Source organism: Lygodium microphyllum, chromosome 12 (assembly GCF_053477565.2).
Source record: "Lygodium microphyllum isolate KBCC chromosome 12, Lygodium_microphyllum_v1.1.10, whole genome shotgun sequence".
Classification (NCBI taxonomy): Eukaryota; Viridiplantae; Streptophyta; class Polypodiopsida; order Schizaeales; family Lygodiaceae; genus Lygodium; species Lygodium microphyllum.
The window spans coordinates 133,334,402-133,360,290 of record NC_141146.1 but is presented as its reverse complement, the minus strand read 5'-3'; the positions used below and the strand labels follow the sequence as shown (position 1 = coordinate 133,360,290).

The following is a 25,889-nucleotide window of genomic DNA, read 5'->3' as shown; positions in this document are numbered from 1 at the left end:
CACCTATGTAAATGGGCAGCGAGCTTGACTGCAAGACCTACCAATTGAGAAGACAGTGCTCAAGGGGATAACCGCATAGCCTACGTTCCTAGACAGTCCGTTTGGGTTCTAGACCTTGAGTGTGCAGGGCGACATGGCATCGGGCCTTGAGTCTGCAGGCTGACATGGCTTTTTCTGCCAGTCTGTTAAGACGTATGAAACGTCTTCAGCTTCACTTGAGTGATAGCGAGATCTTGCCAAGGAACAAATTTCTGTATTGATGCAAGAGCTTGTCGTAAGGAAGATCTATGAAGAGTTGTGAAATGGCAGTTTGCCAACAAACAATTTAGTTTTTTGTTTCTATTTTTAACTGAAGATCTGATCTGTAGGGCAGTGAACATAAACTTACAGCATACACACTATTCCATTCAACAAATAAAATAAATGAAACGAAGGTTGGATTCAGGCGTTTTTTGATTCAGCATATTAGACATCTGCAAGGGTCTGGTATGTGTCTAGACACATGAAAAGCCATTTCGTACCTGCTCATTTTTTGGGTTCTGATCGGCCAAACTGCTGCTTTTGCCTGGTGACGTTTTTTCCTACAGTCTCGACATTCCCTCCTGCAGATTACTTGTGTGTGCAGCCTGTGTGCACAAGCCTTAGCTTGTTCGTGTGCCACCAACAAGATTAATTATCAGCTTGTGCACTGTGCAAAACCAGGGCAGCATATGCACTATGCAGAAATTCAGATTCAGGGCAGCGTGCTCAGTTAGTGCAAAAACAGGGCAGTCTGTTCAACCCGTGCACTGTGCAGTGTGCTCACTGCTGAGTGCTCAGTCTTATCCTCTCTCTCTCTCTCTCTCTCGCACCATCTCGCCGCGTCTGTCCGTCACAGCCACTCCATCTCTTGCCATTGCGCGTCACAGCCACGCCTCGTCTCTCCCCGCCGGTCTCGCCTCGTCTTGCACCGTCTCGCCCTGTCCGTCCGTCACAGCCACGCCATCTCCCGTCACAGCCACGCCTCGTCTCTCCCCGCCCGTCTTGCCTCATCTCGCCCCGTCTCGCCTCGTCCGTCCGTCTCGCTCTCGCCCCGCCCGTTTCTCCTCGTCTCGCCACGTCCTGTCCGTCTCGCCATCTCGCCCCGTCTGTCCGTCTCTCTCTCTCTCCGTCTTGCCCCATCATCGATCCGTTGGAGGGAACCGTCATCACGCCACGCTCCCGACATCAAGCCACTCTCTGTCCGAGTCCCCAAACCTCCACACTCCCCGTCCGAATCCATTGGAAATTGGACGCCCTCTCATCCGACTCGGACACTGCCATATGGACTAAACTGTCCGAGTCTCCGCCCTCATCCGACTCGGACACCAGTCCCTCGTCCGAGTGGCACAATCGGACGCCCCATCTCCACGTGACCACGCGCCTCGTTGTCGGAGTGGCTAGACCCCGCATGCCAGCCCGCCCGGGCCATCACCCTCCCTGCTTCCTCGACAGGAGCAGTCGCCATCTCTCCTCTCCTCGCAGACCCCGGCCTTGGCACCCATATCACCCCACCGCCACTAGCCCTGCCCATACCCGACTCTTCCGCCACCTCCCACCACCGCCCATCACGCATCCGCAACCACAATGAGGCCGGATGCCCACATCCCCTGAGCAAGCCCTGGAACCGTGAGGAAGGGATGGGCTCGAACAAGACATCCCCGTCACCAAGCAGCCGCACAAGGGGGGAGAAGAATGAGAAATACTCACCGATTTGGAGTAGCATTGACAAGGTGACAGACTACCACACAAGGAAAGGCATGGAGGCCCTCCGAGATGTATGCAAGGCGCATGACGAAGACATTAGCAACATCAAGGAAATCATGGCAGCAATGTGCGCGGAAACTGCATACCAAATCAAGGAGGAAATAAGCACAAAAGTGCAAGAATGGAAGAACGAAATCTACGCCGAGATCACATCACACTTCACCTCCTGGAAGGTGGACATTGAAACGTCCCTCCAGGAGAGAAACAGGGTGATCGAAGAACTGAGGCACGAGCTCGATGAATATAGAAACCAGCTGGATCTACTCAAGAAGGGGGAAGGAGAAATCACCGAAACAACGCCCACCAAGGTGCAATCCGAGATCAACGAGCTGAAGACACAAGTAACAAAGGAGCTCAACACGTGGGCGAATATAGTGAAACAAGCACAAGCCGAAGTGGCCGAGAACTCCAAATGGATTGAGGTAGCCAAGAAGTCGCCAACAAAGAAGGAGTTTGTGAATGCAACACTGGAGGAGGAGAAAAGGAGAAAGCTTAGAGCGCTCCACATCCGGGTGGTCGGATGGAAGGAAGGGGATAGACCCCTGGCAGATGTCCAACAATATGTGGACAGTTGGGAGTAGAGGACCCTCAAATAGTGGAGAATGCATGGCGTGTAGGGAAAGACCTCACCAAGGGAAGGCCTCTTATCCTCAAATTTGCCAACTTAGAATCCAGACGAGCCTTCCTCTGTAAAAGGACAGCTCTAAAAGGGGAAAAAGTCTACCTGGAGGATGACCTCACACCCGCACAGGTGGCACACCGTAAAGAATGCATGTCACAGATCCTGGAGGCTCGCAAAGGGGGAAAATGGGCAATATACAGAGATAGTCGGGTCATCATCACAGATAAGCGCCAATGACGGGGCGCGGCCTATGAGATCCACCTGAGTTTTGCAGTGTGGAACTGCAACGGAGCTATGAAAACAGATGCAAGATTATTCCAGGAGACCTTCACCGGCAAGGACATCGTCCTCTACACAGAAACCCACCAAAGCCCAGGCACCTACTTACCAGAAGTGAGGAGATATAGATGGGAGACGGCATGCCGCCCTAGAGCCCGAACAAAAGGAGGGACCCGAGGGTCCGCAGGGGTGGCTGTGTTGTACAGGGAGGAGCTACAGCCCATGGTGCAAGTCATGCGGAAAGATGAGAAAGCCCGGTTCATGTGGATTCGGATACACACAGATCGCCCCCGAGACATATACATGGCGCTGTGCTATTTCCCACCAGCACACTCCCCATACGCACCACAGAAGGGCGAGTCACCATATCTACCACTGTACGAAGATATCATGCACTACTCCAGCCTGGGGGATGTCATGTTCGCTGGAGACTTCAACGCATGCACAGCACAAAGGCAGACCCCCTTCTTCGAGAGCGAAGACCACATGTACAAAGAGATTGCACCGGAGGAGATAGGACTCAACCAGGCGTCACAGGACACAGCTGAGTGCACCGAATATGGCGAACACCTACTGGCGTTAGGGGGGGCACACGGACTGGCCATTCTCAACGGCCTCGACAGATGGCCCGGGTTGGATGCCCTCACATGCTTCCCACACAAGCACGCGGCCAACTGCATTGGACGGGGGGGCACATGGAGCATCCACACAGAAACTGGGAGCAAGCACAGTGGACTATATTCTCGGCCCTCTATCACTTATCCCCGACATCCAGTCCTTTAAAATATCACCTCGCCCACTCGTAGTGGCTGCCGACCATGCATACCTACAATTTGACATAACCTGTAGGTATGACCTAACCCCCCCAGCAAGCAACCCCCCAAGATTCCCCAGGTACCACTTTACCAGGCTAACTGCGAGCGCATACTCTGACCATCTCTATTGGAGCCTGCAAGAAATGAACCCCCACACACCCCTGGAGGAGGTCACAGCACAGTTGGTGGGCACACTACACACCTCAGCTGCCGAATACTTCCCCCACACATCCCCCTCCCCCCACCTCACCCCTCCGAACAAGAATGTCCCACAGAATAGCTGGTACGACACAGAGTGCAGGGAAACCCGGCTCCGTCTTCAATAGGACGAAGCACGGGGAGTACACACGTATAAACAGGCACGCTTGATCTTCCGTCGCCTAGTGCGATGGAAGAAACGAGCCTACCTCTCCAAAGTGGAACACGAATTCTACCAGCTATTTTTAGGACAAGACAGCAAAGAGGCATGGAAGGCGTTTCAGGAACCCCGAGCCCAGACGCCCATCACCTCCCCGGACACTTGGCACGCATATGCAACCTCACTATACCAAGTACCCAAGCAGCCCCAGCTACCCCAGCCCCCAGGGAGCAGACCCGGATCATCCACATTCTTCAGCACGGGGCGGGTTCGGAACGCCATTGACAGACTCCAAAATGGCCGTGCCCAAGACCACGAAGGTTTGGTAGCAGAGCATTTGACCCATGCTAGAGACATACTGGCACCTCTCCTAGCACACATGTTCAACAGAGCCCTATGCGAAGGCTTCCCAGCCAGTTGGTCGACCAACACCATAATACCTATCCTGAAGGCCGGAGACCCCATGGTTCTCACGAACTACCGAACAGTCATGGTTGGCCATGTACTAGCCAAGCTCTATGGATCCATACTGGACCACGAGCTGAGCAAGTGGGCAGAGCAACACCAACATCGAGCAGTAGGACAAGCAGGGTTTAGGAGGGGGTTTTGCACCCTTGACCATATCCTCACACTGAGAGCCATCATAAAGGAGGGTAGAGCACATGGAAGACGGGTGTACTGCTGCTTCGTGGACTTCCGCAAGGCCTTTGACACAGTCCCACGAGCGAGGCTCACGCAGAGACTGCAGGAACTGGAGGTACCAACCGAAATACGATGGGGGATACTAGCACTATACGAATCGGTAACGGGCTGAGTTCGGGCACCGGGAGGGCTGTCAAAGGAGATCACCAGCACCATTGGAGTCAACAGGGATGCCCACTCTCGCCCACCCTATTTAGCCTCTACATTGATGAGATCTCAGAGTACATAGATAGAGTGGGCGAGGAGGGATCGAGCTTAGGAGGGACACTGATACCTATCTTACTATATGCGGACGACATAGTCCTCATCTCTAGCACACCCGAAGGGTTGCAGCGCCAACTGGACGCACTACAGGCTTTCTGCCAAGACAAAGACCCAACTGTGAACCTGGGGAAAACCAAGGTCATGGTGTTCAACACGTCAACCCAATGGCTCCGATGGTCGGTACCCCCCTTCACATACGGTGGAGAAATTGTGGACGTGGTCCAAAGATATGTCTATCTGGGGATTACATTCTCTGGACTGAGATTTACCCTGAGAAAAGCCGCGGAAGATAGACTAACCCGAGGCTATGCAGCCCTCGGGTCAATGGAGAACCAATGTGCCCGCATACAGTTCTAGGAACCCCGGACAAAGCTCTGGCTTTTTGACACCTTGGTCACACCAGCCCTCCTGTGCGGGGCTCCCATATGGGGGTCCAATCTCTACCACACGCGGAGGGCCCTACAGGATCAGCCACTGCCTAAGGAGGAGGTCACCTATGAGGGATGGGACCAGATGGAGAGATCCCTAATACTTATGATCTCATAGATGATCCGAAGCAAGCCCTCCATACCACACGAGATCATCCGCGCAGAGCTTGGGGCATCGCCCCTCGTGGCTGAGGCCCTCTTCCAGACCGTGACCTTCTTGTGCCGAATATGGGACCTACCCCGGCACCGGTACCTCAGACTCGCCCTGAAGTCATCCAAACAGCTAGCAACACAAGGGGACACTGAGTGCTGGTATGCTCGAACAGAGACCTGGCTACGGCTCCATGGCCTGCACATGGACCACCTCCCCCCACCACAATACAGCCTAGACTGCCCACACCTGGAGCTTAGTTGAGAGGAGGTAAATCGCATCACCAGAATGGATATTATCCAGACAGACACCGCCAGGACATGGGTGACTCCCACAGCGGAACTAGGAACCAAGAAGGCTTTCTACCGTGAACACTTCCTGCATATCTCCCCGGACGGCTTCATCACCCGCCCAAGCTACATGGACACACACCTGTCTCACGGGGTCAGAAGTGCCATCGGACAGATCCGCACGCCCTCACACCAACTACGGGTCGAAACGGGCAGATACGGGGCCAACCCCCTCTCCCCAGAAGACCGAATCTGTCAGCTCTGCCATCTCGAGCCAGAGACAGAGGAACACTATATCTGTAGATGCCCAGTGTACTACAAAATCCGGGGACGCTTCCACTGCCTATTCAGCGAAGGATTCGGACCACTCTCCAAGGTGATGGAATTCAAAGACCAGAGATGCCTGGGGCTTTTTCTACTGGAAATACGACGCCACAGAGACCACCTCCTACGAACCACGGAGCAAAGACAAGGAGCCACCAACCAACGCACACTCAACGACTAAAACCAAATACCAGCTATCCTCCCCACCACCGAGGCCCCACCAGCCCAACCGGCCTCCCGGCCCCCGAGGACCACCTTAGAAATAGCCACAACGAGAGGTAAAGCCCGGCGACCACGCCCCGCCGGCCCCCGTCCCCGCAGAAGACACTGGTCGAATATACAAGGGATACTACGCCGCCATCGGAGGGCCCTGCCCCGCCGCTTTAGCCTCTCCATGCTGGACCGACCCATGCGGGACATCTTAGGATGAACACCCCAGGAGCAGTTCCACACCGCACTGGGAGTACCTCTAGATTGTATCTAGTCCAGATATCATTTTTGTACCTACTCAATTTAGTTCAACATAGCATAAATGTTAGCTTCACTGGGACTTTTGAAATCTCCCAGACATTTGTATGCAACATTTTGGTCTCATAGGCCAACTTGGCCTGTTGTAGACGTTAATATAACTTTCGTTCTTTCTCTCTCTCTCTCTCTCTGTGTGTCTCTCTCTCTCGCTAATGGGCTGAGTGCTCTATAGCCTACACGAGCTCTCTATCTCTCTCTCTGTGTCTGTTTTTTAAGTCACTATGGTCTGAAAACAAGGAAAAGTGTGGTAATTTGTTATTGAGCTGAAAACATTGAAGAATGGACATTGTACTATGCAGCGCAAATATTGTTCCTACACATGAAATGGTGGCCCTGCTCGTATTTGTGTTCACAGCTTGGGCTTGAAGGGATTTGGGATTGATAAAGACTGTGGTGCATTGCAAAATGTGAAAGATATAGTTTACAGATTATATGCAAGCGCTCCCATGGGTTCATAGGATGCATTGGATACAAAGGTTTGCTCTTTTTGTCAGATACATCAAGAAGTGCTAGTGGCAATGTGGCTGGTTGTTTCTCTCAAGTTAGTGATGCTCATGGAATGAGGCCTTACAAGTGCAAAGCTAATGTGAGGAAAGGCTTCTTGTTTTGAAGTTGGGATATGTAAGCAAGGAAAGAGGTAGCAATTGCCCTTCATCAATTCTTCTCTATAGAGGACCTTCCTCATTGGAAGGTGAGGAGTCCTTACTTTTTGGGCATTGAAAATGTTGGCCTAAGCTTCAAGGCCCCTTCATATAACGACCGTAGAACTTTGTGAGAAGCCTCCTAGTCTTGTGGGACCACCCTTTCGTAGGATAGACCTGTCGAGGGTTCCACCCACCCGCTTCTCTCAATAGGCGTTCTTTAGTTATTTAATTAGGTCATATCATATTTACGTGTGACATTTAAAATCAACTTCCTTAATTAAACCTTTTAGGGAATATGGTTCGTTTGCATAATTTACAGCATAAACATGAATACAGAGCATGCAATCCTTTTGACAAACAAGTTTCTGGTCCAAATCACATGGCACCATAATTTCCATCCTTTATGTAAAATAAGATCTTCCAACGCCCTAGACGTTGGACTCACGACAGTCTACAACTGTGTTCCGGACTAGGCAAGGGATGTCAAGAGCTCCATTGATCCCAAGCGACCTAAGAGTGAGACACAACTTTCCATGGTTGGTCTTTTTACCACTCGACCTTCGGCCCATGAATCGAGCAGTGTCCTCTTGGGGTAATCCGCGGTGCGATCTTGGAGATGATTCACTTGTGCAAAATATCATTCCTTAATTAATCCAATTAAGAATCAAGCACGAATAAGGTATTCAGCCCTAATATCATTGTCCAAGAGCTCTCTCCCTTGGAATCAAAGAGTGATTTTATGTAAAATTCACCTAACACTTCTTTCTTCGGCTAAGACATATGTTCGGGGTTTAGACATTGTACACGATATAGGTTCACTTGCATTGTTCGATAACCTATCCTTCTTCTCAGCAAGTACAATGACGTAGGGTTTCCTAATCCTCGAGTCTTTCATTTGCCCTGGATTTGTTGTATCTAGCTCAACCCCGAATAGGTTTGATGAATGTAGTCGCTATCGAACGGATCTCAAGACATCTCAGCTTTAGCCCCTATGATCGCCGTGTATTAACTACGTGCAACATTAAGATTCCCAATCTATCAAACATAAGCTATTAACGAGAGCTTGGAGAATGGTCTAGAGCTTCGATAACGATTCTTTTCTAGACTAAGCTGTTTGCCATGCAATCCTTCAGGTATGCAAGTTGCAATATATACCTTCAAAGCAAGAAAAATGCACCTACTATTACGAGGACATGCTTGAAGCCTTAAATGCTGTTTATGAATTTATCGCATGGTATCTAAATACAATTGACTTCTTTTGACACGCGCATTTGGGAAACTCAATCCTTGAACACTTGTGATGCAGTTTATTCTTTTTAATGTCCTATTCCTATATGGCATAACATAGGTCTAATGCATCTCATGCGGGAATCAAAGTAAGAATTTATCAATCTGGAAATATGTTACTTACGATCGGTACCACGGTTGGATGGGTAGTGATGTCCTCGCTTGGGGCTTTGTTGCCCGTTGTGGGGTTTCCATCCACTCACGCCATTTTTCGCTTGGGCCATTCTTGATTGTTGCACAAGACTCCTGCACCTGTGCTCGATTAGTGGGGCCAATTGGGGAGAGAGTTGAGTTTGCGAGTGGGGGGATGATCCCGCAAGACGGGTATAGGTTCGTGACTACGGGGGAAAGAGATGTGTGTGGCTACCCTCTTCGGACTGGAAGGGAAATAATATCTCTCTCCTCCCTTCTTCTTTCCTTCTCTTATTCTCTCCTCTCTCTCTCCTACTCTTCTTTTCTCCCTCTCCCTCTCTCTCCCTCTCTTTTTCTTCTTCTCTTCTCCTCTTCTCTCTCTCTCCCTATCTCTTACTCTTCTATTCTTCTCCCTCTCTCTCTCTTTCACGGCAACCAAGGGGGCAAGAGGCGGTAAAGCTCTCCTTCGCTCAAGGGGGGGGGAAGAATAAGGTGGTCTTCCTAGCCGCTTAAGGAGGGGGAGGGGTTTATATAATAAGGAGGGGAGGTTTATTATTAGGGAGTGGTGGTGGTAGTAACCACCACATGTCGCCGTTTGCATGGTGGCGTTGTAGTTCGATACTCTCCTCGTCTTTATCGAGTCCTTCCTTTCCACCTTGGCATCGTCGATAGCCTCCACATCATCGTCATAGTCATCATCTTCTTCCCCTCACGATCATCGGTGCCGTCTTTTTCCTTCTGTCCCTTCCCCCCCCTCGCCACTTGTTGTCGGTGACGATAGGAGAGGGGGGGGGGAATTTCAATTAATTTCTAAGGGGGGGGGGTTTCCTATGTCATGCGGGTGGGAATATTACAAATAATGAGTATAAGTTAAGAAAGTATATCTTTGAAAATTTAAACAGTATCATTCTTGATGTGGGTTCTCAAAATGTAGTCCAAGTGTACTTGGACAATGTCACTTTGTGTTCATGTTGGTTGGTTGGTTGAGAAAGAGTCGCCAATCATTTTTTACACATGTTTCACATGCCATTTCTTTGATTTGTTGTTTGAGGGATATTGGAGAACTTTCTTGGGTTGTGAAAGTGGAAGAGGTTGTGTAACGTTTAGCTCAAAAAATTGCTTAAACCAGCATAGACTCGGTTTGCGCTTATGTGTGTCTATATATAAATAAAACATGTTGGATGATCGATTCTTCAACAGATTGTGCTGCATGGTCATTAATAATTAGTACTACCGAAAGAAAGTGAGCAAAACTATCAAGCCTTTGAAGATTTCATCTATTAGAATGATTATGAATTTATGTGCTCCAATTTTAGAGATTTTGCGTCTTGTTGAAAGAGAGTGCGCTACCATGGGGTTAGTGTATGAGCTCTTAGATTGCATAATAGAAAAGATTGATAGTCTTGAAGGTATGAATGCTTCCAAGTGACAATAAGTTAAGGCACTTTGTATTTTGCGTCTTGTTGAAAGAGAGTGCGCTACCATGGGGTTAGTGTATGAGCTCTTAGATTGCATAATAGAAAAGATTGATAGTCTTGAAGGTATGAATGCTTCCAAGTGACAATAAGTTAAGGCACTTTGTGTAGACAATTGGAACATGATGTACTCTGCATTGTATGTAACTACTTTTGTGCTCTATCTTATTAGAGAGCAAAGAGTCTTAACAATGACAAGAAGGTAAGAGTTGGATGAATATGGTTGAGCGTGTTACAAACTATGATGCAAGTGCTAAAGAGAAATTATACGATGATCTAGATAAGCAAAAGTTTGAGTTTGGTGTATTTATGCACCCTATTGCAAAGGATGAGAAGATGATTCATCAAGGTGTAAAATGATGGAAAATCTTTGGAGCAGAGACACCAAATATACAGTGCTTGACACTCAAGATATTGTCTCGGGACACTTATGCTTTGCCATGTGAAAGAAATTAGAACACTTTTTCTTTCATTCATACAAAGAAAATGAACAAGCTTAAGCCAAAGAAAACAAAGAAGTTAGTTTTTATACACACCAATTTGCGTCTCATAAGAAAGTTGAAAGAAAGAGGATTTGAGAGGATAGAAGTGATCTTAGAAATTCTAAATAAGGTAAAAGATGATGAAAGATTGCTTGCTTTGGAAGAAATGGGAGAGGAAGATGATGAAAATTGAGCTCGTGTAACAATAGGTGCATCCAATGTTGATACCTCAATTGTGCCACAAGTTGAGGTGGAGGATGAGAATGAGGATGAGAAATAATGTAGAAAATCAAAATACAATTTGTTGTAGTCAAAAAACAGGTAACAGATGCATTAAAAATCAACAAGCAGCAGTAGTTAAAATCATCAAGCAATAGTAGATGATCTATAGTAGCGAAAAACGCCTTTTTAGGATTGAGCACGAATGTTTGATACTATGTTAGATGTGGGGATAATGATGGAAGCGAGTAAAGCGGTTGTAATTGTGAGAGTGCGCAACGGAAGAGGAAATACGAACACGGAGGGAGAGAGAGAGAGAAAGCAGAAAATAAGGAAGAGAAATCTGCACTGACTGAAATGAATGCTGAATACACTGAAATGGACTGATCAGTCCCTGCACGCAACCCACAGCGTCAGTGAGGGCACCAGATCAGGCTGATGATGATGGCAGCACCACCACGGGGGAGGAGGAGTGTCGGAATCTGCAAGAAGACAACTGACCAAGTGGGGAGGGGGGCTGCCAATATATAGGCAACGGACAAACCCTAACCCTAACCCTAAAATGGGCGCAAACCCTAAAATGGGCGCAAACCCTAAAAGTGCCCTAAAATGGGCGCCCCACAACAGTGACCAAAAAGGTGGCCGGGCAGCCAGTGGCTGCCCACTAAAAGAGGCCAAAAAGAAATACACAACCTAAGACAGCCAGTCAAGAGTGACTAGCCTCCCCCATCATAACACATGACAGACATGTCAGAGCTCCTAATGTCCTCGTCTGACTCAGACTGAGGCTCACAGGCAGGAGATGACAAGGCATGACAAACATGACTGCTAACACCCCCTCTCAAATCCTGGATGTGGCTGAAGGCCGAAGAGGAAATAGATCCTGGGGTGGCAAGAGGAATGCCAATGTCGATGAAGTCCGTCGATGTAGACTGCCGCTGAAGGAGCTCCTCACGATCCTGGAAAGCCCCCTCTAAAACACTAGGGGCCAGGGAATCCACAGCCGCATCACCGAGATCGTCCCCCTCTGAAAGGGATGGGGGGTACGAGGGAACCACCGGAGAAGGTGGGGGATGGGAAGGAACCTGTGGAATAGAAGGTGCACAAGCGGGAACGGGTGTAGCAATAGACTGCCTCGGAGGACCCTGCATCAAAGAAGGGGAATGGAGCCTATAAAGCCCGCTCTCCTGCCAACCTGTAGATAAGACAGCTCCTGTAAGAGAATCCTCAATAACAACGGCATGCTCGGTGTAGATCACTCGTGTGCCAAGCCTCGTAAGGCCATAAACTGAGAGGAGGGGAAGGCCCAAGTCCGGAACATGTAGGGCCTGTGAAAGGAAGCTCGTAGGTCGGTCTGTAAACAAAGGCAATGTGCCAATACCACTAATAGGCACCGATAAAATGTCACCAACAGTGACTGAACCCTCTGATGGACGGAGATCCTGTAACAAATCACCTCGGGGAGTCATATGACTCGAAGCACCACTGTCCACTAACCAAGGCTGCGCAGAAGACACTGCAGCCACGGAAGAAGGATCCTCCTCCAAAGCATGGATATGAAGGAACACTGACTCATGGGTAACAGCTGGTGTAGAGGTAGAAGAAGGCTTCGATGTAGATCCATCCTTCGCTCCCGGACGAAGGTGAGGGTACTTCTTCCAGCATTTCTCCTCGGGATGTGTCCCTTTCTCACAGTGTGGGCACTTCGGTCTCTCTGAATCTGAGTCAGAGCCTGAAGAGAAGCTCTGATACCATGTGAGAGTGCACAGCGAAAGAAGAACACGAACACAGAGGAGAGGAGAGAGGAAGCAGAGAATGAAGGAAGAAAGTCTGCACTGACTGAGATGAATGCTGAATACACTGGAATGGACAGAACAGTCCCTGCATGCAGCCCTGAGCGTCAGTGAGGGAACCAGGACAGACTGGAAGCAGAGGCAGCACCAATGCCGGAGACAGAGACGGAGGGAGCAGTGCTTAACCTGCAGAGCATAAATGCTGGACTGACTGGGGGGGCAGCTATAAATAGCCCCCAGCCAGAAAACTGGCCGACCAGCTAAACTGGCCGACCTGGCCAGATCTGGCCGACTATGGCCAGATCTGGTCCGACTGCCCAAAATAATGGGCAGTCACCCCAAAAACAGCCCAAATCTGGGCTGTAAAATGCCCAAGGCTGCATGCTGACTAAAGCAGCCTAAAAACACACTGACAGAGCTCCTCTGTCTCCTGTCAGACTCTGACAGGAGCTCACAACCAGGAGATGACAGACTGAGACTAAATAAGAGCAGGCTAACACCCCCTCTCAACTCCTGGGAGAGTCTGAAGACCCAAGAACCGCATGTGATGAAGCAAAGAAGCCTGAAGGAATCGCCTGGCTGTTGTGGAACTGTGGGCAGCAGCAGTAAGGTATTTCTCTCGTCCTCCGTGCTCTCAATCAGGCGATGATACCATGTGAGAGTGCGCAACGGAAGAGGAAATACGAACACGGAGGGAGAGAGAGAGAGAAAGCAGAAAATAAGGAAGAGAAATCTGCACTGACTGAAATGAATGCTGAATACACTGAAATGGATTGATCAGTCCCTGCACGCAACCCACAGCGTCAGTGAGGGCACCAGATCAGGCTGATGATGATGGCAGCACCACCACGGGGGAGGAGTGTCGGAATCTGCAAGAAGACAACTGATCCCCAAGTGGGGAGGGGGGCTGCCAATATATAGGCAACGGACAAACCCTAACCCTAACCCTAAAATGGGCGCAAACCCTAAAAGTGCCCTAAAATGGGCGCCCCACAACAATGACCAAAAAGGTGGCCGGGCAGCCAGTGGCTGCCCACTAAAAGAGGCCAAAAAGAAATACACAACCTAAGACAGCCAGTCAAGAGTGACTAGCCTCCCCCATCATAACACATGACAGACATGTCAGAGCTCCTAATGTCCTCGTTTGACTCAGACTGAGGCTCACAGGCAGGAGATGACAAGGCATGACAAACATGACTGCTAACAGTAATAGGTTGCACAACCCAAGAGAAAAGATTGTAAAGAAAAGAAGAACATTCCAAAGAGAACTCAAAAGAATGCTTGAAAAATGGAATCCATATACCAAGACATGAGATAGTTAAATACAATAATGAGTCACTGGTTGAGTAGGCATTGATGCTAGCTTTCTCTCTTTAACAAGACCCACTAAAATCCTTGCAACCATTACATTTCTTATAGATTGATAGTCATCTAGTTAAACCAGCCTTTCTTCTTGGAAAAAGTGGTAATACCTTGATCAAGCACTTAATTGCAATAATTAGGAACAAACAAACATAAATTGAAATGCACTTTACTCTAATAATCTTAGTCAATAGATACCTTGTTGGTCCTAAAATTGGTGTCCCTTTCAGTTTTTCTTTAAGTTTCATTGCCAATGGATGTATTAAAGCTAAGATTCCACAAATTCCTTGGCTGATCCAAAAGTCCCTTGTGGATCCAACAATTAGCAAATAATTTGGGCAATTGGATCTTTGATTTTCACCTAGGATTTGCTCTAACTAGATTGAGAATGGCCAAATGTTGCCCCAAATTTATGGATGGCTAGGTATTTGAAATCCTTGATAATACAATAGATTGTAGGTGTTGATTTCAGTGTATAATGCCTTATCTTGTTCGCACGAGTATTGAGGTGGTTGCTAAAGTTTTTTTAGAAATTTAGGATATATTCTAGAGATCCCTTTGTTGTTCATCAAATTTGGTTGAGATCTACTAGAAATGGCTAAGAAATGTTGAGATCTTGTGAGAATGGATTGGAGAAGGTGAGAGAAAGTCAAGATGAGAGAGAAATCAGATTTTCTTTGCAAGAAAATCCCAAAATTTAATGTCACCACCTACTACCAGGCATCTCCAAAATGTTGTCACCTAATCAGCAATGCTGTTGCTAGTCCTTGGAAGGTGTCTCCATGTTGTTCCTTGCTTGCTAAGGTCCCTAGATAGTTGTCTTCTGTAACAAATTGTTGTTCTTTGATCAGAAAATGGATTAGTAGCTTTCTTTCTCTTTCTCAAGTTGTAATTTGAATGAATGGTTGAGACTCACTCCCCTAAAACGTTTTCTCAGTTTGCACGGGCATTTTGCTAAGTGGCAACGTTCTAAATTCATTTTTCAACTTGATTCGACTATTTAATTGATTTTTAAAATTAAATAATCTTGAAAATTAATTTCAATCCTTTTGACCCTACCCAATATTAAATGTGTTCTTTTATAATTAAACTCTCTAGGCCATTTGCAACTTGGAGTGGTCTCCAACCTCTGTTGATCCTTAGATTGACACTAATTAATTAATCGATGCCAGTCCTTAGTGTCACCACTGACACTTATTGGCCAAACAATTGTCTTAGGGTTAAAATTGACACCAATTGACCACCAAAACCTTGTCGGTATAACTTATCATAATTGTTGCCTTTGACACCCATTGGATCCTTGGGATCTTTGGTTTGTTATCATGAAATAATTGCCATGTGTATCACGTGCTAAACAACCTTGTACATTTGATTAATATCTTAATCAAATGTTATTGACAAGATTAGAGTATATTAAAATTTTAGGTTCCTGTGACATCTAGATTATGAAGTTATCTAAAAATACGAGAGAGAGAGAGAGAGAGAGAGAGAGAGAGAGAGAGAGAGAGAGAGAGAGAGAGAGCCCTAAATTTCCAAGACCAAGTTTACAAATGAATAGCCAACTGCTCTTGAAACAGATCATGTTTTTAATTAAGGGCTAATTAATTACTTGATCATTAATCATAAGTGAGATACTGATTGGACTAAATGTAACCAGCCTTCCTTCCATGGATGGGTGGTAATTTCCTAATTACAACTTAGTTACAGTAGTAACATTTATTACAAAACTAAGAAATGCAATTAACTTACAATCTTGGATAATGGACACTCAGTTGGCCCCAAAACTGGCACTCCTTTTGGTATTTATTTAACTTAATTGAAGAAATAGTTGATGTACGATGGGATTCTTCCAATCCCTTTGGGTATTCCAATTTCCCTTGCTGTTCAAAACGACCCGCAAGTCTTCAATCCGATTTGCCTCTTAATTCGGGCAGTCAATTGGCCTTCATCCGCTTTGATGGAGATGGAAAATGCCCCAAGTTCATTGATTTGCTGGTCCCTTCACTTGAATTTGATTAAAAACAGCTTCAGCCTTGTCTTGGAGCTTCTAATTTTTGACACGCTTCTCGAGGTTGCTGCTAAACCCCAATTTCTACTTTGCTGATTAGGGTTTACAATAGAGAACTCTGTAATTTGTCAGCCTTTGGTGATCTCAATACTGTAATTTTTGAAGCAAGGCTGTAGAAAGGTTAGGAGATGAGAGAGAATACTGAGGAGAGAGAAAATTCAGACTGTTTTTGTGAAGAATTGAAGAAAATCTGTCATTTACTGCTGCTGCATTGTCTCAACAGCTTGTAGATGCAAAGAATGAAAGAAAATCAGTCTTTTACTGCTGCCCTATCTCAACAACCTGTAGATGCTATCGTCTGCTGTTGATTGGTTTTCTCTTGTCCCTGGCTGTCTCAGAAGGTCCTCCAATCGTTGCAAATCAGATCACCAACATTTCCTCCCTCTCTCTTGCAGACTAAATCCACTCAAATGCCTCTCTCCAACCTCTAAAGACGTTTTTCAGTCTTGCATGGGCATTTTTGACAAGTGGCAGCCTTTTTGAATTCCCAAGTGTCTTTATGCCATCTTTGACCATTAGATTGGGATTAGGTACCTTTAAACGCCACTTCTCTAATGTCACCAATTGACACTTATGGCCAAATGAATGACCTAGGCCGACAACTGGCACCAGATACCACCAAGGACATGTGCGGCATAACTTATAGCAACTTTTGCCTTGGACATCCCGTAATTTTCTTGGGTCTCGGACTTGTAAATTTACTCTAACCACAGTTACATCTCACATGTGCAACATTTACTTAACTATGGTGGTTAAAAATTAATCCCACATGTTAAGTGAGGTTTCAAAAATACATGTCCTCATGACAAAAAACTTAAGCTCAGGGCTTGCTTAATAACTAGAGCGTCCTAAGCGAGTTGCTTATTAGGCGAAACTTTCAATGTATGATGCAGGAATTCAATTTAATGAAAGTTTCACATTGCATCTCATTACTTTTGCTTTGCTCTTGTACAACATAGCCTGTGCATTTGTCCACTCGCTCGTTGTCAAATCCTTCATTGTTAGTGCAATGGTTACAGTGCCAACTTCCAAGAGCTAGGGATACCAAAACTAGAGTTCATTTCAAAAATGAGTAAGCACATTTCTCATTCTCATGATAGTAACTCTGGTTTCTCAATTGTCGATTGATGAAGGTGTCGATATATAGGTCTAATGTAATACTGCAGTTTCATCAACCAATGATGAAGAAATTGCAGCTACAAATTGAAACAAAAGATTGTTCGTTTGCAAAGTCTCATTTCATGAAACTTCACCTATCTTCCTTGTAGACAAGCTCTTGTAGATTTACATAGAAATTTGTTCCTTGGTATAACCTTATTAGATGACAATTTACTTGATGTAAAGCTCAAGCGATTAAGACCTCTTAATAAGCTGGCATAATATCCTCATCATAAAAATCGATGGCCATGTTGGCCTGCAGACTCAAAACTGATAAAGAGGAAAACAATTCACTAGATCCGTGTATGGACAGCATAGATGTCAGAATGGGGTGGTGGATAAAGGGAATGTGAACAATCTCTAGGAGACTTGGACATCTCTTACAAGTTAAGTAGCATTGTGACTTTGATTCTGTAGTCCTGAGGTTAGTCTGAACACACACAAGCAAACACATATGTTGAAATCTGAGATCCTTGGTCGTTCAGGCATGAGGGACGTTTTGTTGTCAAAGTCATGCCTTTGGGATGTCTGCTATTAGTGAGTTTGTGTATTAGCCTTTCAAGTGAGCAAATCAGATATTTTCTCGCCTTATCTTGCCAATGGACCATTTGGATTCTGTGTGATCACAATGCTGTTGCAAGGTCCTTTGCTTATGTGTATGTGTAAGCATTTTTTTGTGTTATTTTCAATTGTTAAGTAGGGAAGCACATCTATTGAAGCATTCTTTAGGCAGTCTGTGTGTCTAGACATTGCATTCTGGTGTTGCCATCATTATCTAGCTTTGAATTGTGTCAAATTATTGACAGACCTTAGTTTATTTTAACTGGATGGCGTACAGGTGCCAAAATGATCAGAAACGTGGGGAGGAAAGCAGTTTTGTTTTCTCGCTTACTTTCTTCTCCATCGGCTTCTCACCCTGTTATACAAAATGTACCAGCTGCAAAGGGGCTTTTGGATATTGGGCACACCAATAATCGCATGTGTTTCTCTGCATGGAAAGCCTCAACTGTTCGAGGTAGTCTTTCCACCAAAGCCCATTTTTTCATTGTTCATTGTTTATGCAAGGTATTTTCACTTTCTGTTGGTATCTTTTGTTACAGCTGTAATTTATTTGGACATCACAATATCCTGTTAAAAAGATATTGACTTCCTTAATTTTGGTGACAAATGTTGATTTTAAGGTGTTAAAAACACTGAATGCAGAAGCACAAGCTATCATACTGGCTTCTAATTGTCTTCACAAATCAGAATTCTGAACTTGTTGTGCGCAAGCACATGCATGGGCCTTTCTACGCTTAATCCTGGCACCCAATTTTTAAACAGATTATCTGAAATCTGTGCAGATTTTTCAACTGGAGCATTGTCACCAACTGGAGAATCTGGGTACCTCCCTACCGAAGCTGCCATGAAGACCCCTAATGCCAACATCGTGTATGATGAGTCTAACCATGAGAGGTATCCTCCAGGGGATCCAAGCAAGCAAGCTTTCACATATTTTGTCATGACGGGTGGAAGGTTCATATATGCCTCTATGATTCGCTTGGCAATTCTGAAATTTGTATTGAGCATGTCTGCAAGCAAGGATGTCTTGGCTCTTGCAGCCTTAGAAGTTGACCTTTCCAACATCGATCCAGGCTCAACAGTCACTGTAAAGTGGAGAGGGAAGCCTGTCTTCATTCGTCACCGCACAGAAGAAGATATAAAGTTGGCAAATAGTGTGGGAATAAATGAGCTTCGGGATCCACAGGCAGACTCTGATAGGGTTTTGAATCCAGAGTGGCTAGTTGTCATTGGTGTTTGCACTCACCTTGGGTGTGTGCCATTGCCCAATGCTGGGGATTATGGAGGATGGTTTTGCCCTTGTCATGGATCACATTATGACATTTCTGGTCGTGTTCGTAAAGGACCAGCTCCATACAATCTTGAGGTGCCTACATACAAGTTTATGGATGATGGAAAGCTGCTTATTGGTTAGAGTAATCGGATGCCTCAAACTTGTGGAATGGGAAACATTTATTCTCAGATCGTTTTTGCACATCTACTGACTTGTATTGCCATTGGGCTGGTTGAGTACGAAATCAAGATTGTAGATTTTCTAAATAAGTTAGGAATATTTCATGAGGTAAAATAAATTGGAGCCTATTGGTTGCTATACGTAAGGTCAAACTGCTCAAAAGTGCTCTAACATTCATATGACAGAATTACACCACCTCAATTGTAATCTCGATCCAAATGATTGTTAAGGCTCTCACATTTCAGGGATCAGCACATTTGCTCAGGTTATAACTCTTTGCTAATTACTTTGTATGGAGCAAATTTGCCAATTACTTTGTATGGAGCAAATTTGCCAATTACTTTGTATTGAGCAATGCTTCAAAAAACAGAAACTGCGTACAAAGTATTTGATCTTTTCAGTTACGTGTTTGAATAGTCTTTGGAGGTTGCACTGAAGAAAATACACCTTCTAGTCCAGATCTAGGATGCGTGAGTGTTTCAGGTTTCTGTTAATCTTCTTCTATTAACAGTGAAGAATTAACTGGAGGAGTATGTGATCATAGCACTATGTCAAACATAGTCTTGGAAATTTGCCATGCGAGTCAGCTTTTGTTCTAAATGGTTGCATAAAGCTTGTGCCTAGGTTGTTTTCCACCTTGCTTGTATGAACTAATGATGAACTTTTGCCATTAGAAGTTACACATGCAGAAACAAACCACACCCCCTCCCCCCTTTCCTTCCCCTTCTTAAGACTTGGAGAATATCTTTTGGTGGGAATTTTGAAGTTGAGACTAACAAGCAATGCACTGCCTTTGATTTTGAAGGGACTTATATATAGTTGCATGTAATAAGAGGAATATGGATAAAAAAAGGCATTCATGGACGTTGGGTGGTTACTCACTATGATGAGGAGCTAGGTTCGAACACCATCTCTTTATCTATGATTGGATGAGGATGTGGCCATAGTCTAGTTGAGATACACGTTTTTAGCGTGATGGGGGGAGTAGCATAATGGACTACGTATCAAGAGAAACCAACTCATACATGGCTTCTTAGTACCCTCATAGAAGATCACACATTCCTCTCCTTTTCTAGCATAGCTTGCCTCCCCCACCTACCCATAGAACTATATTCAACCACTATCATTATTCATTCCATCCTTTAATGCGGTCGTGTATGAGGATGCCATTTACCATGGACTTTGTGATTTGGATCGAAGGTAAGGAGACTAACAAGTGATGCATTGCCTTTGATTTTGAAGGGACTTATATATAGTTGCACGTAATAAGAGGAATATGGATAAAAAAAGGCATTCATGGACGTTGGGTGGTTACTCACTATGATGAGGAGCTAGGTTCCAACACCATCTCTTTATCTATGATGAGGATGTGGCCATAGTCAAGTTGAGATACACGTTTTTAGCATGGCGGGGGGAGTAGCATAATGGACTATGTATCAAGAGAAACCAACTCATACATGGCTTCTTAGTACCCTCATAGAAGATCACACATGCCTCTCCTTTTCTAGCATAGCTTGCTTCCCCCACCTACCCACATAAATGCTTTCAATCACTATCATTATTCATTCCATCCATTAATGCGGTTGTGTATGAGGATGCCATTTACCATGGACTTTGTTATTTGGATCCAAGGATACCATTGGTGATAGCACTATTACAACATTTTTCCTTTTTAGACTCACCCTCCAATGCTCACAATGGGTGGTGCATCCCCTTCAGATATTAGTCATGAAACAATGTAGGTATCTCTTATGGTCATCAAGGATAACTTTTGATCCAAGTTAACGATAGAGTTTGATTGCACTAGGATCCTTGTGCCACCTATCAAGGATGGTTTACTAGAGTGTTCATGGGACTAGTCTTGATTAGATGGACAATCCATGTGAATTGAACATAGGTGTCCCTACCCATGATGCATCTTGTAGGGCTTGAATCTACAACCTCTAGGTTGGGAAGCACAAGCTTTACCTCTAGGTCATCACTATGGGGACACTAGAATCACAACTTAACTAATTTATTGAACTTTGCCACCTTCCCACACACTACCCAATCGTCCTCTCAAGCAAAAATAGTGGACGATGTCCCAAAATGGTTGGCATGATGAGTGTCATGAGACTTACGTAGATATCAAATGATCGAAGGAATCAGGGCATATCTCCAATATGAAGGTTTGTGATTGAACCTAGCTCTTACTCATTATAAAAGATAACACGAAATTAAGAAATATTTATACTTGTGCCAACTATCTTTGATCAACAACTTGGAGGTTTGTAATTTTTTAGCTCTCCCCTTCAATGACACCTATTAGAGTCCCTCTATTAAGTTTCAAATCAACCTCCAAGTTTCAAATCAACCTTCATTACATCCCCCATCTAATTTTACACCCACTACTTCAACACTATTTACCCTTGGCATGGTATAGAAAGTATTAGCAAGTTACAGTATGGGAGATTTCCATATCATTTAGGGATAAGAGGGGAGTACCTCTCTTGTGCCTACACCATCTTGACTCTATTTCTAGTAGATCTCTTTAACATGGCGTTAGTAAATGGCTTTTCCCACACATGGCGTACGAACACCATTATTCCCACTAACAAATTTAGTGACACCATTGATCCACAAAATTACACAATATCATGGTTGGACATATCTTAACGAAGATATATAAATCGACACTTGAGGTATAGTTTTGTGGGTTTGCAAAAATGCGAGCTCTCCTTGCCCCGAGGTAGATTGGTGTTGGGAGTAATTTCTACACCCTAGATCATAATTTCATCTTGAGGAGCCTAATTGCTAGAACAAAAAGCTACCAACTTTAACCAAGTGCCATCTATACATATTTCAATTAAGAGACAAACTTTAATAAGACTCCATTTAGCATATGTTAAGATCACATACAATTCTCTAGATACTTCTTCACTGTTAATAGTATAAGATTGACAGTAACTTGGATTTTGTTGAGTGTTGCCTCCAAAAACTATTAAAAAACATAGTTGAAAAGATCAAATACTTTGTATGCAAAATTTTTATTTTTTGAAAGCATACAAAATTTGTTCCATACAAAGCAATTAGCATGAAGAATACCTTGAGTGAATGTGCTCGTCCTTGGAATGCAAGAGCCTTTACAATCATTTGGAGAAAGGTTCCAATGAATGAGGTGCAATTTTGACACGTGGAAGTTGAACAATTTGAGCAATTTGACATTGTGTAGTGTAGCATAAGCTTCAATTTAGTTTACCTTTCTTGAAATAGAACATTTACATAATCGATATCGTACTCAACCAACCCAATGGTAGTACAATTCTACATGTTTGAACCATCCTAGAACATCTAACCGATCAACAACTTTCCATCATGCAAAAACTTGTATATAGGCACCTAAAAAACTTTCAATTCTAGTAATTAAGAATTCAATGTATTTGCAGACAAAGAATTTGAGCAAGCATTAGGAGGTTTTATGCTTTTGACTTTTGTTATTTGACACACAATCCTTTGCAACCTGATGGACATATGCAGCATTGTAAAGGCTCTTAGTTTAGCTTTTGTTCACATATTCCTATAACAATGTTGTGTAGTAAACCCAAACCATATCATAGAAATATTTTTTTCGTGTTGAGAATATTGGTTTTAACAATAGTGTTGTCATATTCCTTCCAACAATTCAGAATAGTCATGGGATAGTGTTTCACTATTTCGTTTGGAATGAAATACAAATGTTGGGGGATGTAGAGGGCAAGCCGTGTGCATAACTATGTAGTGTATTATAGTAGCATTTGGGTCTTGTTTTTATGACTCTATCAATTTGAAGGTAAATTATCACCAATGGTTTGTGGCATTCATTATAGCACATAGCCTCATGAAAAATTTGCCATGCAAGTTAGCTTTGGTTCTAAATAGCTTGTGCATAGTTTTTTCTTCCATCTTGCTTCACTTTTGCTAGATAACATAGCTCAAGGTCAAATATTAGAAGTTACACACATTAAACCCCAAACCCCCCTCCCTCAGTGCCCCCCTCCCCACAACCCAAACACACACACACACACACACACACACACATCTTTATAACCCCTTCATATCTTTGTATGTATCATTTTTTCAACAACATCTCTTGAAGTATTGTTATGATTCGATCTTTGTCTTTATTGGTATTCCTTGTTTTTACACATGCACATGTTTTGATCTTTTTCTTTACTGGTATTCTTTGTTTTCACACATGCACATGCTCTCTCTCTCTCTCTCTCTCTCTCTCTCTCTCTCTCTCTCTCTCTCTCTCTCTCTCTCTCTCTCTCTCTCTCTCTCTCTCTCTCTCTCTCTCTCTCTCTCTCTCTCTTTCTCAAAAGGAAAACATATTATAGGGGTAGAGAATAGGAGTGAGGAGTACTTTTATTACCATACAATACTCTTTGGTATAATTACACTACACGAGCCTTGGAGAAGATTTCTCGGCGGGAGATTTGAATGTCAGGACAATGAGTAGGCAATGCACTACCTTTGATCTTTAGGGGACTCCAACATAGTTGTAGGCGATAGAGGACTATGGATCAAAGAAAGTATTTATGGACCACTAGGGCCCACTATGATTAGGAGCTAGGATTCCACCACAATCTTTTGATCTATAATTGGATGGGGCTATGTATCAAAAGATAAACCAACTCATACATGGCTTCTCCGTACTACTCTAGCCATAGAAGTAGATCACATATGCATCTCCATTTCTAGCATAGCTAGATTCCCCTCACCTACCCATAGAGCTATATCCAACCTCCATATCACCATTCACTTGACCCATGAGTACAGTCATGTATGTGAGGATGCTGTGTACCATGTACTTTATGATTTGGATTTAAGGGCACCATTAGAGGTACTTAAATCACATGTTAGTTAATCTCTTGCATTTTTTTGTGGTTGGCAACTTTCCACATGCTACCCAATCTTCCTCTAAAGATAAAGTAGGGGCGATGCCCTGAAATGGTTGTCATGATGAGTATCACGAGACTTGTGCATATATCAAGTAAGAGAAGAAATTGGGGTAGATCTCCAACATGAAGGTCAATGATTGAACCTCTATCTTACTCATAGTAAAAAATGGAAACATGGGATTGAGTAGTACTACAACTTGTACCAACTATTTTTATCAACTTGGAGGTTTGGAATTTTTAAGCCCTGATCATAAGAGTATCTCTACCAAGTTTCAAATCAACCCCCATTACACCCCCCATCTAATCTTCGACCCACCACTTTGACACTATTCATCCTTGGCATGGTATAAAAGTATTACCAAGCTATAATATGGGAGATTTGCACATCATTTAGGGATTAGAAGGGGAGCATCTCTCTTGTGCCTATGCCACCCTAGCTCCATTTCTAGTAGATCTCTTTAACATGGCATTATTAGAGGCGTTTCTCACTTATAGAGTATGCACACCATTACTTCGATCAACAAATTTAATGACACTATTGATCCATATAATTATAGACTATCATGGTTGGACATATTTCAACCATGATATATGAATCAACACTTGAGGTAGAGCTCCCTAGGTTAGCAAAAGGGAAAGCTCTCCTTGCCCTTGGATAGGCTAGTTTTGGGAGTAATTTCTACAAAAAAATCACATTTTCAACTTGAGGAGTCCAATTTAGCATGTAGCCTCATAGGACCATAGAACTCATTGTTTCTTTGTAGATTTCCACAAAGCCTTACTATGAGATTAGCTTCTTTAGAGACTATAAATATTTAGGTTACCATCAAAGATGATATGGGGTGATCATTGCACAAAGTGGTGGGCCAAGCTAGATGCGTATGTGATTTGTTGGATGAGATATAGTGGACTATGGGATAAATTAGGACTACCCACACCCTCAATTTTTGCCTTGTGAATCAGTGAGAAAAGATAGAGGAGATGGTAGTGGTGCATCACTCTTGGGACTATTATTCACTCTACTACTCTATTCTAATGCATCATTCTCATATTTGACTTACAAGTAGGATTACAAGACCACATGGGCATCGATGCATTAGATGATTTTTGCTTATAGAGAGGGCTCATAGTAAAGCTAGGGAAAATCAAGGTTATTTTTGACACATCTATATGGATTATGAGAGAAATAATGATCACTTATAGAGGCATCAGGTGGAGGTGACACGTTCCCTCCCGTGTGATCTCCTCCTCCTATGGGATGTTCTCATCCCCTCTTGTTGCCCTGCTCCTCCTCCATGTAGATGGGAGGCTTCAACACCCACGTGTTGTATAAAGAGATTCAATCCTAAAATTGGAAGGTCGCAACACCCATTGGGGAGATTTAAGGCCACTTTTTGTCCCTATAAGAAATTGAGGAGAGAGAAAGTGCAACACAATCTATAAAAAACATTATTGGGAAAAAATCACAATCTTGGGGAATGTTTGCCATTTTGTACCTTGGTACTTTCATTGTCTATCATTCATTGACAATGAACCTCAAAGGCATCACATGCACATGTCACCTTCAATGCCTTGCTCCACTGATTAGGAACTTCCCTTCAAGCTCCAATGACTCTCTCCAAATATTCTCTCTTCATTTTTAAATTGTCATTACCTCTTAGTAACTCGATTGCAAGCATACATAACTGCAAATATCCATACCACCATATTGATCTGGATGATGAGTATGCATTTGTTCGTAAAAGAAACAAGGTGTCTGGTAATAGACCGAGTGCATTGGAAGCAATGAG

At 44.2% G+C, this 25,889-nt stretch overlaps 1 protein-coding gene across 1 annotated transcript in view; it reads left to right on the top strand.

Moving 5' to 3' along the window:
- The window catches only part of LOC148028298 (cytochrome b-c1 complex subunit Rieske-4, mitochondrial-like), a 55,501-nt gene extending 35,921 nt beyond the window's left edge, over window positions 1–19,580 (top strand). The window contains exons 2-3 of the mRNA XM_087690112.1: window positions 18,005–18,181; window positions 18,510–19,580. Of these exons, the coding sequence (XP_087546238.1) occupies window positions 18,013–18,181; window positions 18,510–19,141 (801 nt within the window). The 5' untranslated portion in view covers window positions 18,005–18,012 and the 3' untranslated portion in view covers window positions 19,142–19,580. The remainder of the gene's footprint in view (window positions 1–18,004; window positions 18,182–18,509) is intronic.
- Window positions 19,581–25,889: the final 6,309 nt, after the last annotated feature.